The sequence below is a fragment of the Vipera berus genome (assembly GCF_964194415.1).
Source record: "Vipera berus genome assembly, chromosome: 2".
Lineage (NCBI taxonomy): Eukaryota > Metazoa > Chordata > Lepidosauria > Squamata > Viperidae > Vipera > Vipera berus.
Window position 1 is genome coordinate 160,889,428 of NC_138203.1, and position 18,029 is coordinate 160,907,456.

General features: G+C 45.0%; 1 protein-coding gene across 1 annotated transcript in view; it reads left to right on the plus strand.

Moving 5' to 3' along the window:
- Window positions 1–7,974: 7,974 nt before the first annotated feature.
- Window positions 7,975–18,029, plus strand: part of TTYH2 (tweety family member 2) — a gene marked incomplete at its 5' end in the record, with an annotated part of 96,546 nt that continues 86,491 nt past the window's right edge. Inside the window, one exon of the mRNA XM_081320035.1 lies at window positions 7,975–8,106. Coding sequence (XP_081176161.1) covers window positions 7,975–8,106 — 132 coding nt within the window. The remainder of the gene's footprint in view (window positions 8,107–18,029) is intronic.

Sequence of the window (18,029 nt, forward strand, 5' to 3'; positions counted from 1 at the left end):
ATAGCCGAATTATCTCCTTTTCATCTTTAGTAGTGCAGCTGAAGCAGACATAAACTGGTATTAAATCTTCTGCTAAGTGAGAAGAGCTGTTATGTGGTTATGCTGCTTTGCAGTGATAAATGGAAAATCTCTTAATTTCATTTCACAATGGGATACTATTAGCCTTAAAAAATAAGCAACATACAGAGAAAGATTTCTATTACATACTTTTGCCCTTTCTGTCATCACTTCATGTAATTTTACCTGATTTTCATTTAAACACATATAGTTTTCATATCCTCTATTCCCTCCCATAGCATTGTTTGTAATTTGTTAATATTTTTTTTAAACCAGTAGTTTTTTTTAAGGTATTTTAAACAATGAGTACAAACTAATAATTCTAGAGCAATTCATCTGCTTTTAACAGAATGGAACTGAGATGCAATACCAAGAGAAATATTATAGATATTTTTGCAAGTCATTTCTTCATACTTTTTGAAATAAAACATGGCTTTCATTCCAGCTTGCATTTCCACACATAGATAGGTATTAGATACAGCAGAGGAACTCCAAAAACAAATTTCTCAGCAGGTTACAGAGAGAAAAGGGATTTTGCTGCAATCTCCACCTAACAGAAGGAGATTTTTCCTGTGAAAAGAGTTCAGCTCATAAAACGTGGGGTCCAAAACATTATTAAATTCAGCAAATCCACTTAAAGTGGAAAAGAAACTCAAGTAGTTTTGCCATAGCAAATTTTGTCTTCACTAACAATAAATGCATGGTACTTTGGGGGAAATATCTTTTTTTAATCAGTTTGACATCTAAATTCAGTGGGTTAATCTCAGCATACTAACTTCAGACTACAGAATATACTTTAAATGAATGTAAGCTTTAGAGTTTGTCAATATTTATATTCCTGTGCCCTGGAAGAATTCTATGAAAATAGAAGACAAGCATTGGCCTAGGTGACCACATTAGATTACAAAAGAATACAAAGATACATGAACTGACATCCACAACAACAAGACCAGGGGTTACGATAGTTCAGACAAATGACAAATCTTGGGAGAAAATCATGGCTGTTACACAACTTCCTCATTTGCTCAGTTTCTACTCCTGCTTGAACTGATTTGTAGTTTTAGTCTATAGACAATAATCAGATCAGGAAGGAACATACAAAATGAGAGGATAAGACTGAAGGATTTGGGTTCTCTTTATTATTTTTCACCAACCCTGAAGTAGCTAATGGAACATAAATCCCACCCCTGCATGTAAAGACTCCTTATTAGCATCCTAGGATGTAGCATTCCAATCGCCAGCTAATTACCATTCCCTTGAAAGGACCCTTCAGTTAGATGTTAAAGATTAATTGCATCAGACTGGAAGTCATGACCTCAGACTGGAAAATCTTTGGGATTTATACATTCTATTAACCAAAGAATATAAATTCTTGGAAGCTATAAATACAGACCATTGGTACAATGATTCATAAAGTCTACAAAGAATAGTCTGTTGTCTGGTAAGTTTCCTCTTTCAAATAAAAGTTTTGCAAAAGCTTTACACATATACAATTTGCTTTAAGCAATGCCAAGGGAGTTCCTTTTCACAAGTGAGACATGTGCAGCAAACGCATGTTTTCACCTTAGTAAAGTAATTCTCCTTTGAAGTGGGAGAAAATATGATAGAATTGAGAAAAAAAGTCCTCATTAAGCATAAATCACTGCTCATATTTAAGCTATTTAGATAATATAGGGAAATGAATTGTGACTCTTGCTTCTTAAGCATAATTTAAATCTTTTTTTCCTGAATGTTCAAAAATAATAAAGTGAGTAATTTTAAAAAATGAACATTGGTTTAATAACATTCAAAAATCTCTGATCTTGCCCAGAGTCACAAGTAATTTGTACTCTTCTTCCTTGCCAAGCTGTCCCTTGATATCATTAAGCATCCAGGGATCTGAAACACATATCTGATAATCTAGCAAATGAGCTTGTTTTTGTTGTAAACACCAGGTTTATCCAATTATCTTCCTTGAATCGTGTTGTACAATAACTAAGGATAATATTCAGTATTTTACCATTTGGATCTATTAATCCATCCCAGAATGTATATGCGCTGCTACATAGTGGAAAAGTTTGTCGTCTCCTTTTGAGAATCAATCAGGCTTAATTTATTATCTCACTGATTTACTACCCTTGAAGACTACCTGGAAACTGCAGCCAATCCAAATGCAATCTCAGACTGTGACTTAAAAAAATATGTCAATGTACACTTCTTCAAGAGCTGCACTATTTGTTTCCAAGGCCAACTCAGTTTGATAGTGGACATCTTTAAAACCCTTCATCATTCAGGACCAGCTTCTCTCACCAGTCTGTTTCTCCACTGAGACCCAGACAGCATGGTTCCCATAGACCCTATCCCCACAGGAATGCTCTATGCAGGAATCTCGGATTTATACTTTCTCAGTTACAGATTCCTTCTGTAGAACAGTGTTCCTCCTGATAGGTCCTTTTCACAAAGCTATTGAGACCAGGCTGTCTCAGTGGGTCTTTGGGAGCTAAGAGAGCCATTTTAAGCTCTCAGATGAGGATGGTATAATGATTGATCCTCAACACATGGGATGTTATTTATTACAATGTTAGTTTATCTTATTATGCTTATACTGTTGTATAATCTACAGAATACAGAATAACAAAGTTGGAAGGGACCTTGGAGGTCTTCTAGTCCAGGGGTCGGCAACCTGAAAAAGCAAAAGAGCCACTCGGAACCGATTCCATCACACACACAAAAAAGTGGGAGCCGCAAAAAGTGCGCGCGCCTGCGTCCACGCACGCGCATGCGCAAAAAACAAAATGTTTTGCGCATGCGCAAAACGGGAGGCACCTGCGCGGTGACGGGTCTCCCTGGCGACGGGCGCCTTCAGCCCGGGCGCTGTCGGAGCCACCCCCGGGACCTCCAAACCGCCGCCCGTTCGGAGAGGTGCGCGCGCAGCTCTCCAAACCTTCCCACTCTCCAAACGGGCGGCGGCGCCACCTGTTTGCAGACCTGCCACTGCCCGTTTGGGTGGCGGTAGGTCTGCAAGCTTCCATAGTCCGTTTGCAGAGTTGCCACCTTCAGAGTTGCTGCAAATGGGCCGCGCCAGCTTTCCCAAAGGGCGGCGCCACCGCCCGTTCGGAAAGGTGCGCGCGCAGCTCTCCAAACCTTTGGAAAGGTGTGCGCGCACCTCCGCCTGAATGGGCGGCAGCGCCACCCATTTGCAGACCTGCTGCCGCCGGTTTGGAAAGCTGCCACGGCCCGTTTGCAGAGCTACCGCCTTCGGAGGAAGGCGGCACTTCTGCAAACGGGCCGCAGCAGCTTTCCCAAAGGGCAGCGCCACTGCCCGTTCCGAGAGGTGTGCGCGCAGCTCTCCAAACCTTTGAAGAGGTGCGTGTGCACCTCCGCCCGAACGGGCGCCGCCACCACCCATTTGCAGACCTGCTGCCGCCGGTTTGGAAAGCTGCCGCGGCCAGTTTGCAAACCTGCCGCCTTCGGGGGAAGGCGGCAGCTCTGCAAACGGGCCACGGCAGCTTTCCAAAAGGGCAGCACCACTGCCCGTTTGGAGAGGTGCACGCGCACCGGGTGACTGGGAGCCGCAGGAGATGGCTTAAAGAGCCGCATGTGGCTCCGGAGCCACGGGTTGCCGACCTGTGTTCTAGTCCAACCCCCTGCTCAAGCAGGAGAGCCTACACCAACTCAGACAAATGGCTGTCCAATCACTTCCTAAAAACCTCCAGTGGTAGAGCACCTACAACTTCTGAAGGCAAGCTGTTCCAGTGGTTAATTATTCTCACTGTCAGGAAATTTGTCCTTGGATCCAGGGAGTTCTTAGATCTTATTGTTCTATATGTTGCTTAGAATCACACTTGGTAAAGCAGCATATATGTGTACATTTCTAAAACTAGATTACTATAAAACTAGATAGTAGAAATTACAATTCTTACTATCGTCCTTCGGACATACTGTATTATACAAAAGCCTAGCTCTCTAGGGAAGGCACTAATGCTGGGAAAGGTGGAAGGGAAAAGAAGAGGATGACCAGAAGGACTATTACGGTAGTGATGAGTACACAATTGGAACACCTACATGATCTGATGGATAGATTGTCATGAAGAAAAGAAAATCTATGTGGCTGCTAGGAGTTGAAAATGACTTAATGGCACATAATCAACCAACATGCAGGACCAGGTATTCCATTCTTGGAGAACTGCACAGTTGCCAAGCCTTTTAGGAAAGTACTCTCTAGTAAAAGACCAGCTCTAAAGAAACCACTTAAGATCGATTTAACTAAGTTGTGTTGGCTTGCGTTCATTTTCACAGGTACTTTTTCCAGAAATCAAAAAGAAATCTCCTGCAGGAAAGAAGATGGCTTAAATGAAAATGAATTGGCCTTTCCTGCTTTCCTTATTCCATTAGTGTCCATTGACATAATATTATTTCACCATCATTTGTTTTTGCTGAATATCAGAATGGCAGCAGACAATAGTAACTTTGCCCCATAGCTGACTCTGTGCCCCTTCTCCATCTCCTTCAGCTAAATTTCTATAGATGAAAGGGCTGCCTGTTTGATGAACAGACTAGACCCAGAAGATCACTTATGTTTGGTGCTTAAATAAGTTGTGAGATTATTACCCTTCTTTAGTGGAAAGTGCTTCCAAAGGGCAGCTTTACAATTACTGCAGAGCAGAATAACCCAGTCCTACACATAAAATTTAGCTTCTTGTCCGTAAAGTAATGGTAAAGGTTCCACCGCACATGCGTGCTAGTCGTTTCCGACTCTAGGGGACGGTGCTCATCTCTGTTTCAAAGCCAAAGAGCCAGCGCTTGTCCAAGGACGTCTCCGTGGTCATGTGGCCGGCATGACTAGACGCCAAAGGCACACGGAACACTGTTACCTTCCCACCGTAGTGGTCCTTATTTTTCTACTTGCATTTTTATGTGCTTTCGAACTGCTAGGTTGGCAGAAGCTGGGACGAGTAACAGGCGCTCACTCTGCTACGCGGCACTCGGGATTCGACCCGCCAAACTGCCGACCTTCTGATCGTCCGTATCACATTTCAATAAACCCTGATTGTTATTTTACTTCTGGCAATAGCTTTGAGTTAGCTTGGTTTATATGAGCAAATAGGATTGTTGTCATAAATTGTATCTTATTGCAAAGAGACGTCTCTTGTACTGTAGTTTCTTTTAAATCTCCTATTTTTTATTTATCTTTTCACTTATTATAAAATAGAAGAATAAATCTCATTTTATATAGTTACAACAGAAATGAAAATAGTGATAGCCTTGATGGTTGCAGGACCAGGCTTTAGGTTCATTCTTCACTCTCCTCTTCAAATTTATTGTGAGGCGGCTAAGCATCTGGCTCTTGTTGCTGGTGTACATTTCTATAAAATCCTATGTGTAGTGATGGTGCATAAAAATAATTCTGTCAGTGATTTAGAAGTAGATACGTTTGACCTGACTGACGTATGCACATAACTACACATAACTATAAGTGTATACACATGTAGATCCAGCTAAAACCCTGTGCAATTTATTAATTGAAATCAAATAAATAAATAAATTCCTGTAGAAAGAAGCTGAGGTGCACCCAATACACCAAGTTATGGCTTTTAGCTAAATATGATGGATCCATCCATTGCACCTTAATGTTTCAAGAAGGCTACTATGCCTTTTTAATACAGTATTGTTAGATTATATTTATCAAGCTAAAAATGGCTTAGCATTATGTGTGAACACCATCAACGAGAAGGAAGAGCTGCATACCCAAACTCCATATACTGATCCAGAATACAAAGCTGCATATCATCCATCTCCTACAGGGATATTTTCATAGCACCCATTTTAGGCATGAAGAGAAAGGACATGTAGCAATCATAAAAAATATCTGTATTGTGTTACATTTGGCATTGTTAAAATTTAAATAATTAAATACAGCTGGGAGTCTTTTGGTGAAGCCCATTGAGGGATACTATCAGCCTGAGCTCTTGCTTATCAGTTCAGAGGCAAACAAAGAATATTTATTTATTTATTTATTATTTTAATTCCATTCATATCCCGCCCTTCTCCGAAGACTCAGGGCGGCTTACAAGCTTAGCAGTAGCCTTCATTCTATGTATATGCCTGCTTATTAGGGCTTTCACACACACCCCCAAGCGGCATTATTGCAAAGTCAGCTTAATTGCCCCCAACAATCTGGGTCCTCATTTTACCTACCTCGGAAGGATGGAAGGCTGAGTCAACCTTGAGCCTGGTGGGATGCGAATCTGCACTAATTGCAGGCAGCTGGTGTTCATCAGCATTTATTCTATCTTGGTTCATAGAGGGAGAAACAAGTTGTTTAGCTGTATCTGCAGATTTTTCCTTTTCCTTTATATGCATCTCTGTCCATAGTTCAGTCTTGTTGCTGGAGCTGATACCACAGACAAGCTGTGTGGTAAAATAGTTGGGTCTGATAGGGAAGAGGTCAAAGTAAATCCTCATGGAAAAAGTGAGTGTAGGGTTTACAGATAGTGCTCAACTTACAACCATTCTTTTAGTGACTGTTCAAAGATACAACAGCACTGAAAAAAGTGACTTATGACCATTTTTCATACTTATGTCCATTGCAACATACACTTGGTCACCTTGTCAAAATTTGGATGCTTGGCAGCCGGCATGTATTTATGACAGTTGCAGTGTCTCAGGGTCATGTACTCATCTTTTGCAACCTTCTGAGAAGGAAAGTCAATGGGGACGCCCAGGGCTTTTTTTGTCATAGAACTCCCAGAATGGAGTTCCAGTACCTTTTTTGGATGGAACCTTGTAGGGTAGGCAAAGCAGGTTGTATGATGTGTGTGAGTTCCGGCACCTTTTTTTTTTTTTTACAAAAAAAGCACTGGGAACGCCAGATTCATTTAACCACATTACTATCTTAACAACTGAGTGACTCACTTAACAACTGTGGCAAGAAAGGTCATAAAATGAGGCAAAATTCACTTGACGGTTGTTTCATTTAGCAATGGGAATTTTGGGCTCAATTGTGGTTATAAGTCGAGGACTACATGTATATATATCTTCCTTCCTTCATGGTTTCATGGTATTTATGACAACACAGTGAATCAAGACAGAACAAGCTAACCAAAGTATACATTTTTCAGATAATAGAACATATTCCTGAATAAATTAAAATGAGGGGTTTTTTTGGCCAGAGCCCTTTAAGAATGATTAAATTATTCCCCCTGCATTCCATGTCAATATAATTTTTCCTCCATTTCTTTTTCATTGAAGCCAGTTATCCATGAACTAGGAGCGTGCGAGAAAACTGAAAGAACTTGTTAATATTAATACTAACTAATGTTGGAACCATTCTTACTTGTTTGTTTTTACTACCTTGCATGAAATATTTTTTTTTAAAAAAAAAAACAACCGCGACCCATTTCACGGTTTCAAATTCTGCTTTCTACTTCAGAGAGAGAGGGAGGTGGCAGGAGCAGTAAACCATCAACCCCCCCACACCAGTTCCTCACACGCCCCTTGAAATACTCCTGTGTGATCCCCATAACTTGCTTGGGTTCCCTGCGGTGAGGGAAACATCCCTCCAGGCGGGAAGAGGGGGGGGGGGAAAGCCGCCTTCCTTTTTTGCCTGGAGACGGGCAAACAAACTGAAGGCGTACCGAACCTTTGTGTCCCCGACTGATAGATTTTTTAAAAAGAGAGAGAGCACCAAGCCGGGGACCCTTTTACCACCGGCTCCGACATCCTGCAGGGGGCGTCGGCTCCTATCCTTAAAGGTTCCGCGCCCTTTGCCGCGCGAAGAAAAGAAAAGCCGAGGGGGCGAGGCCTGGCGGAGGAGCTCCGCGAGGCGGCACGCGGGAGGCAGGGCTCCCCCCCCCCCGGTCAGCGTGCGGAGGGGGACCAGCGCGAGCGGGCGCGAGCGGATGCTTCGGGGCCCCGTTTGCGGCAGCGACGGGAACGATGTTGCTGGCGGCGCGGGCCGAGTACCTCGCGCCCTGGTGGACGTCCTGGCTGCACGGGCTCCCCCATTTGAGCTTCAGCTTGCGACCCGTGCCCAACGCCTTCCGCCCGAGGGACGACGACTACCAGCAGGTGCGCTTTCGCCCGCCGCCTTCGTGGCCTCGGGCATCTTCGAGCCGTCCCTTGACTTTGCATGTCTTTTTTGCTTTTTGCCCCCCTTCCTCAAAACCGGAGGCTTGCGCGCAGAGTTTTGCTGCTGCTCCTCTTCCTCATCCCTCCGGATGTTCTGCAGATCGGCGTCCTGGTCCTGTTGTCCGTAATGGAAGGCCGGCTGTTTGCTTCGATTCCCTTCGGGTCTCTCGTGCTTCAGCTATGATCTTGAAAGGGGAGCCGTGGGGTTTCCCTCCCCCAGAATCTTGTGCCTTTCCAAAAGGACGGATTGCGCCGTCCGTGTGGGTAAAATTCCCTTTCTTTTTTTTTGGAACAAGAGATCTTTAGACAAGGGACCTTCCAACTTCCTTCCCCCGCCCCCCCCCCTTTCCGTTCACCCCCGTGGTTTCTTTGAGCCGATGGTGCACTAACGGGCCTGACTTGTTCCCCGATGATAGACCGAAGCGGAGGGTTTGGGAAGCCAAAAATAATTTCACCTTCTTTGTACGATTCTGCTCTACTCAGCCCGGTCAGACCTTTAATAAAAAAGCGTTCCCGATCACCGACGCGATTAAAGCGTGGTGAAGTCTGGAGTACTTTGTGCCCAGTTGGCTTGTTGGCGTTCTCAAGTTAAAGGCTGTGATTTCCACCAGCACCCCTTTTTTTTCTTTCTAGGTGCTGGCGTGTAGCATTTTGCCCTTTTCGTATTTCTGGTTGCTAGGGAATTGGCCCTTTTTGCTTTGATCTTGGCATGATATCATTACCTTAAAATGCAGTCTTTGGGATTCTGTCATTTAAAAAATGTGCAGGCAGCTGAGCTTTCTGTTGGCTGTTTTAAAACCAGGTACCCATCGATTGTTCCTCAAAGTTACAAAAATAAAACAAAGTTTATCTTATCTGGATGAAATGTGTGTTAGAAACCCTTCTGGGCAGTGGACTTTCTCTCTCCCAGCTTTCCCCAGTTAGGCATCCTTTTGGTTCTTTGCTTCTCCATATATCTTACTGCCTCAGTGGGTCCATAGAATTGGAAGGATTTTTGAAGATGTCTGATTTGTCTCCTGTTCTGTGCTAGATTTATAATGTGGGATAAAACTACAACATTCTTAAAAGATGGCCCTTCATTCTTTGGTATCTAGAAATCATTGTATATTTATATCGAGGCAGGCTGCGTCTTGGTCAGACAATTCTTTCCTGCCAAACAATTAATTCAGGACATATTTCTGTGCATCTTCAGTTATTGGTTCTTGTGTTGATCTGTTCTATCGAGGTCCAGGGATCAAAAGGACAGTCATGGATAATTATGTCCTAGTAAATCAGAGAAACTATAGACAAAGAGTTATTTGGGCAAGTTGTGAGTCATAAGTTATTACATGGAGGTGGTCCTCAATTACAACAATTAGTTTAGTGACCATGTGAAGTTACAATGGCAGTGGAAAAAAAGTGACTTATGGACATTTTTCACACGACGATTGCAGACTCCTCATGGTCACATGATCAAAATTCAGCCGTATGGCAACTGGCATGTATTTATGACAGTTGCAGATCCCAGGGTCACGTGATCACCTTTTGTGACTTTCTGACAAGCAAAATCAATGGGGAAGCCAGATTCATTTAACAAATGTGTTACTAGCTTAACAGCTGCAGTGACTGGATGACTGTGGCAAGAAAGGTCATAAAGTGGGGCAAAGCTCACTTAACAACTGCCCTGCTTAGCAACAGAAATTTTGGGCTCAGTTGTAAGTTGAGGACAACGTATATGGGATATAAGAGGGGTCGAGACAAGGAGAGAGGTCACAGTCTACACAGCAGTTGATACTTAATATCCAAGAGAACAAATTATGGTAGCGGTTCTTAAATGAGTATTATTTCCAGTAATCATCTGAAGCTGAGTGCCATAAACGTCCCAGCAACCCTCTACCCCTAGCCAAACTGGTGCGCATGCTGGCCTACAGTCCCAAGGAGGCTATTTCTCCTAGTGTACCAACCCTGAAATCTGGTGCTCTTCCGCTCAGGGACAGCTGATTAGGGATTGGAGCTGTAGAGTCTGGAGATGTTGCCCAGTTGGTTTTGCTACAACTTTCACTCCATGTCCTCAACTCTGGATCACAACAGATAACCTGGTTCCCCATTCTTACTCTCTTGACTTCTCTTCTCCCAAAGAAGAACCCAGGGCATATGTGACAAGCAGACTGGTTTGAAATTTTTGGGATCTTCTATGTCAGACATGTCAAACACAAGGCCCGGGGGCCGGATCCGGCCCGTGAAGCCATCCTGGAAACAGTGAAGGAACGGCCGCCACTGCCTTGGCCCTGGCCCAGAGACCCTCCTTCTGCCAGAGACCTTCAGATCTGTCCCACTCCTGCCCAGGCCTCCATAGGCACCCTTGATGCGAACAATGTAGAGCTGGCCATGCCTATCCAGTAGGCCATAAGCACTCTAGCCACGCCCACCCAGTAGGCCACGCCCACCCTGGCCATACCCACCCGGCCCCCTGAGGGCAACCACAATGCTGATGCGGCCCTCAATGAAATTGAGTTTGACACCCCTGTTCTATGTAATTCGTCTACTTTCTACCCTCCAACTCATCACACTCTGGAAATTCTCACATACAACCTAGAAATAACTTCTTCGGACCTCTTCAGCACCTGGAAATATCATTTTTATCTGGTTCTAGAAATGTAAACTAATTTAAAATAGTTTAGACATTTTGTAACATTTCCTTTCCTGTCTATACCACTGCATGTAGTGTATTCTAGAGAGCCCAAATTTATATATTGGTATTTAAGATAAGATAAGATAACCTTTATTATCAATTTTTACTGTGGGCACACTGGGACACATTAAAAATGAAATTCTGTTGCCAGCTCTCAACAGTGTACACATACATATTACACATATAAACATTCTATATACAACATATGTATATATGTACACCCTTACATATCAATACACATAAATAAATATTAGTCACTATCCATCTTGAATACATAGCGGATTTCTGCTACTTCTTGAGATTGGTATTATACGCATGCTAAAATTATTATGTCTTAATAGTTCATTTTGCCAAACAGATTGACTACTACCACTGGAGGGGGAAAAAAATCAATGCTTCCTTTGCAATGAGGTAGCAAAGACTGACATATAACTGAATTGCCCACAGATTATATAGTGATTTTTGGAGTTGATGTTGAATTCTTTGATCTGCACTTCTTGGTTATGAATTTATGCCTCCCAGTATGACTCAGGGGATAAAGCAGGTCAATGTGTTTGGTTCCACTTTGTATCACTTTGTGAAAATTGGCCCCAGGTGGTAGACTCTCAAGGAATGACCCATAAAAGCAAGACAGTTTGCCAACCCTTCATTTAGATGCAATTCTTCCTGAAAGAGGACCTTACAGAACTTAAATTTTATCAATCTTTTTGTATAATTTGCTTAGCAGACTGCTTGGCATTTTATTTATAAAAATATAGATACACACATCACCATATATGCCGTCAAGTCCAGTTGGATGTTTTTTTTCCATGTTGAGCTGTCCCTAACCTAGTCTTTTAGGTCTTCTTCTGAAGATGTATGTACCTATCATTACTGTGGCTAAGTCCATCACCTGCTCCTCCTCGTCTTCTCTTTCTTTCCACCTTTTCCTGCATTAGGGTCTTCTGCAGAGAGCTAGTCCAGAGTAGGGTAATTTGAACCTGATCATTAGTGCCTTGAGTGAGAACTGTGAGTTGCTTTGTTCAATGATCCGTTTGCTTATTTTCTTGACTGACTATGGTATTCTCAGGAGTTTTCTTCAACATTCAATATTCTTCATATCCTGCTCTTTTTATATATGCAGTTTCACTTTAAGAAATTGACATTCTATATGTTTCTTTGCTACACTGCATTTGATTTTTTTTAAAAAAAATACAAATAACTCTTACAAAATAAACATTCAAACAATATTACTAATTTTGTGGTCTTCAGTATGTATTGTCAGAGCTTACTGGAAATCTAGATATATTCTAATTCTCTCTCTCTCTCTCTCTCTCTCTGTATTTTGTTAATTTGTTGCTTTCACATGATTTGTTTTCCCTATTATTTCATTTCAGATTTCTCCCACTTGCTTCTTATATAATAGCCAAGTTTTTTCTTTTAAAAAGCATATAGGATCCCAGTATTGTTGGGGCAAGATGATTTTGGCAAGAAGAACTATGAATTGTTTCATCAGTGTTCCTTTTGTGTTTCACTCAGTGAATCTGCTGTGTGTGTTCATTTTATACCATTATAAATACCATGACCCTCTAATATCACAAACAATTTTGTACAATGAGTTTTCATGACTAAATCTATGCAGGAGATTAAATATGTTTTAATATTTCTTTTAATAATTAAATGTTAATGCATGTGTCACAAAGTCCTTAGAACCAATTTGGTGTAATGGTTAAGGCACTAGACTAGAAGCAGACCAGGCATACTAGTCCTGCGTGAGGCCCAGAGCTGGCTGGGTGACCTTGGGGGGCAGTCACTTTTAACTCAGCTCTAGGAAGGAGGCAGTGGCAACCCACTTCCAAAATCTTGCCAAAAATACCTAAAGGGACTTGTCTAGGCAGCCACCATGAATCAATACTGAAGGGGCACACACAAGAGTCTTCACTGTTCGTAGTAAAGCCGTTTACTTAACCAAGAGCAAATTTTGACAGTGCTGCCACTTTGCCTGGAAAGCCTGATCAGCTTTTTTTTTAAATTGAATCTCCTCCCAAAAGTTACTTGCAATCTCTGAGGGGTTCCTGACTCATCGTTTGAGAATCCCTATACTCTGATCTTGGTGTTCAAACACAGAGTATTATCCTGTGTTCTTTTCCTAAATAGGTTGTTTTCATCAGGGGGCAAATTGATAATAAAAGTTCCTGTAATTGAGGGGGTGGGGGGAATTTCCTCATTGGAAATTGCTGGTCTAAATGTAGGGGGTGAATACCATTTGTCATTTTTACACACCACATTGACTGAATGCAGTGCTATCCATTAGAGATGGATGTGTTCCACCATGGGGCTATTCATGATTTTCATCCTTTGCATAGCACTTTTCAAAATACCATGACTTCTGGAGATTTGTGGCTTGCGGGTGAAAATTTTCCCATTGTGTGGGCAGGGCTGAAGAATTAGAACTGGACTAATTCAGACCAGGATTTTGAATAATTCCCACATAATTGAGACCTGCATATCTGTAATATTCCAGGAGCTAGTGCCGCAGATGGCAAAGAGGAGAAGTGTCATTAGTATGCCTGGAGGGGAAAGAATCAGAACAGTAGAAAATGGATGCAGTTATATTTTGTTAAATGTCACTTTGTAGGTGTTCACCTGGAAAACCATCTAATGAACCTTATATGCAGGAAAGCAAATTATAGCAACCTTTATAAAAAGAATTCTGGATCTGATTATGGTTAAAGCAAGAATTTAATAAATGTTTCCTATTGCCTTTTTGTGGTAGGTTTTCAGAGTCTCTTGCTCCTCCATAAGTATCTCCTGGAAAGAATTTGTGAAGCAGCATTTGATACAAATTCAGAAAAAACAAATGTGCCTCTTTTTGTTAAAATAAATAATGGCTCCTATTGTTCCAGAACAGTACCCTGTAAATGCAAAAATCACCAGTCACAGTTTACTGGCTATCGAGTTATGGATATGTTGTTCATATAACCTAAATAAACTATTAAACCCAAAGGATATGTAACCTGACATTTATGCTGCAAGATATTCAGAGGAACACCGCAAGCATGTTATCTTGAAAAAGATGATTAGCACTTACTGTATTTATTGGCGTATAACACGCACTTTTTCTTCCTGAAAATAGGGGGCAAATGATGTATGCGTGTTATACGCCGATATAATGTTAATGACCCATAGTAAATACCGCACCTTTTTAAAATGAGGTGCGTGTTATACGCCGGTGCGTGTTATACGCCGATAAATACGGTATTTGTGAGTTATCCAGAACATGATTTCAAAATATAGCTGTAAAATACTGCTGCTGATAAGAAACATAGTTTAGAAAGATTTTTGTGTGTGTGAAGTCTGAAACTGCACAGTTAAATGTAGCCTTTAGACCTGATAAAATGAATCAGACTTGTTTAGCCCATATCTCTTTGAACTTGTGGAATGAGAATGAGTTAAAACAGAAAGCCAATGTCGTTATTTTGGACCCATGTTCATCTATATATTACTAAAACTCTCATTTCTGTAACATTTAACTGGGTGAAAGAGCATCATAGGGCAACAATTTTGAACCAAGGTACCTCAGATGGCTTAACTTATATAGAATGTGTCCAAAAAATCAGGGACCCTTGTCTCCATTATGATTGAAATTTGGCAAATTTGTTGTCATTTCAATGCTGTCATGCTGCTGTGCTGGCACCCATAGGCTCAGTAAACTGACCCCTCCTAGCCTCCAGATTCCAGGTGGACCCGACCCCTCAAAGGCTGCTGGAGATCAGACAGAATAGTCTTACCCTGGCCTTCTGGGGGACAGGTAGACAAATCCCACCATTGGCTGCCAGAGGGCAGTCAGCCATGGTCAAGCCAGCAGGAACTCAGAAGTCTACTGCTCCCACTGCTTTTTTTGTCCTTGATCATTCTGCTTCTCTGTTTATGTAAGGAAATATCTCCGAAATGATGAACCAATGGGTCAGAGGTTGTCTAGTTTTATCTAGTGTTCTTGTTAAGCTAGCAAATCTTTTATGTATCCCTTGATATATTACACATCTGATTTATTTATTTATTTATTTATTTATTAGTTTTTATAAACCGCCCTTCTCCCGAGGGACTCGGGGCGGTGTACAGAGGAAGGAAGGTATACAGACCGAACAATAAAATAATAAGAAACACTAATAACACAAACTGGGACCCCAATTAACGTTATCATGCCAGGCCAGCCTGCTGGAATAGGAAAGTTTTTAAGTCGCGACGGAAGGTACGGAGGTCAGGGGCCATCCGGATTTCGGTTGGTAAGGTGTTCCAGAGGGCTGGCGCACCCACTGAGAATGCTCTCCCCCTGGGGGCCATTAGCCGACATTCCTTGAGCGGTGGCACCCTGAGGAGGCCCTCTCTGTGGGAGCGCACAGGACGGTGGGGTGCTGACATCGGCAGAAGGTGCTCCCGTAGGTAGTCCGGACCCATGCCATGTAGGGCTTTGAATGTCATTGTTAGCACCTTGAACTTCACACGGAAGGCAACCGGAAGCCAGTGCAGCGCACGGAGGAGAGGTGTGATATGGGAGTATCGGGAGGCTCCCAAGAGTGTCCGTGCCGCCGCACTTTGCACCAGTTGAAGCTTCCGAGTGGATCTCAAGGGCAGCCCCATGTAGAGAGCGTTACAATAGTCTAGGCGAGATGTCACAAGGGCATGGGTGATCAATTGAATAAAAGGTAATATCATAGCTTCTTTGAAAGTGGTTGTTACTAAGTTTGAATCCTTATCGGCAATCTCTGATTGTAAATGATTTGTTATTTCAGAATGCTATTGGGGTGTCTTTGCAACAAGGAAGCCATATCTGGAATTTCTCCATGGAGGCCTGTTCCTATTCTGATTCATCTCATTCTCTAAAACATTCTTGAGTGAGTCTGTTGTTTTCAGGATGTAAACATTCACTTACTTGGAACTTGTAGGAGTTTAATTGGGCTTTAGAGCAACTTGGGAAAAGATGCTCTGCCCAGAGGAAGAGAAATAGAAAATCTTTTCAAATAGAAGTACCGTATATACTTGAGTATAAGCCGAATTTTTCAGCCCACTTTTTGGGCTGAAAAATTCCACTTCGGCTTATACTCCAGTCAACAAAAAAACTTACCGAGGACTTGTGCGCGGCCGAGGCTTTGGTGCTTCCGGGATCGCGCGCACCTCTCCCAAGCCACCGCCGTCCGAGACCTGCCGAAGTTTGGGGAGGTTTGGGGAGGTGCGCGCGCACCTCCCGAAACCTCCCCAAACGTCGGCAGGTCTCCGTTCCTCCGCGCCCTGCCTGCCTGCTTCTTTCCGCAGCGGAAAGAAGCAGGCAGGCAGGGTGCGGAGGAACGGAGACCTGCCGACGTTTGGGGAGGTTTGGGCGCCTCCCCAAACCTCCCCAGGTCTCCGTTCCTCCGCGCAGACCTGCCGACGTTTGGGGAGGTTTGGGCGCCTCCCCAAACCTCCCCAAATGTCGGCAGGTCTCCGTTCCTCCTGCCGACGTTTGGGGAGGTTTGGGCGCCTCCCCAAACCTCCCCAGGTCTCCGTTCCTCCGCGCAGACCTGCCGACGTTTGGGGAGGTTTGGGCGCCTCCCCAAACCTCCCCAAACGTTGGCAGGTCTCCGTTCCTCCTGCCGACGTTTGGGGAGGTTTGGGCGCCTCCCCAAACCTCCCCAGGTCTCCGTTCCTCCGCGCAGACCTGCCGACGTTTGGGGAGGTTTGGGCGCCTCCCCAAACCTCCCCAAACGTCGGCAGGTCTCCGTTCCTCCTGCCGACGTTTGGGGAGGTTTGGGCGCCTCCCCAAACCTCCCCAGGTCTCCGTTCCTCCGCGCAGACCTGCCGACGTTTGGGGAGGTTTGGGCGCCTCCCCAAACGTCGGCAGGTCTCCGTTCCTCCTGCCGACGTTTGGGGAGGTTTGGGCACCTCCCCAAACCTCCCCAGGTCTCCGTTCCTCCGCGCAGACCTGCCGACGTTTGGGGAGGTTTGGGCGCCTCCCCAAACCTCCCCAGGTCTCCGTTCCTCCTGCCGACGTTTGGGGAGGTTTGGGCGCCTCCCCAAACCTCCCCAGGTCTCTGTTCCTCCGCGCAGACCTGCCGACGTTTGGGGAGGTTTGGGCGCCTCCCCAAACCTCCCCAAACGTCGGCAGGTCTCCGTTCCTCCTGCCGACGTTTGGGGAGGTTTGGGCGCCTCCCCAAACCTCCCCAGGTCTCCGTTCCTCCGCGCAGACCTGCCGACGTTTGGGGAGGTTTGGGCGCCTCCCCAAACCTCCCCAAACGTCGGCAGGTCTCCGTTCCTCCTGCCGACGTTTGGGGAGGTTTGGGCACCTCCCCAAACCTCCCCAGGTCTCCGTTCCTCCGCGCAGACCTGCCGACGTTTGGGGAGGTTTGGGCGCCTCCCCAAACCTCCCCAGGTCTCCGTTCCTCCTGCCAACGTTTGGGGAGGTTTGGGCGCCTCCCCAAACCTCCCCAGGTCTCCGTTCCTCCGCGCAGACCTGCCGACGTTTGGGGAGGTTTGGGCGCCTCCCCAAACCTCCCCAGGTCTCCGTTCCTCCACGCAGACCTGCCGACGTTTGGGGAGGTTTGGGCGCCTCCCCAAACCTCCCCAAACGTCGGCAGGTCTCCGTTCCTCCGCGCAGACCTGCCGACGTTTGGGGAGGTTTGGGCGCCTCCCCAAACCTCCCCAAATGTCGGCAGGTCTCCGTTCCTCCTGCCGACGTTTGGGGAGGTTTGGGCGCCTCCCCAAACCTCCCCAGGTCTCCGTTCCTCCGCGCAGACCTGCCGACGTTTGGGGAGGTTTGGGCGCCTCCCCAAACCTCCCCAAACGTTGGCAGGTCTCCGTTCCTCCTGCCGACGTTTGGGGAGGTTTGGGCGCCTCCCCAAACCTCCCCAGGTCTCCGTTCCTCCGCGCAGACCTGCCGACGTTTGGGGAGGTTTGGGCGCCTCCCCAAACCTCCCCAAACGTCGGCAGGTCTCCGTTCCTCCTGCCGACGTTTGGGGAGGTTTGGGCGCCTCCCCAAACCTCCCCAGGTCTCCGTTCCTCCGCGCAGACCTGCCGACGTTTGGGGAGGTTTGGGGAGGCGCCCAAACCTCCCCAAACGTCGGCAGGTCTGCGCGGAGGAACGGAGACCTGGGGAGGTTTGGGGAGGCGCCCAAACCTCCCCAAACGTCGGCAGGAGGAACGGAGACCTGCCGACGTTTGGGGAGGTTTGGGCGCCTCC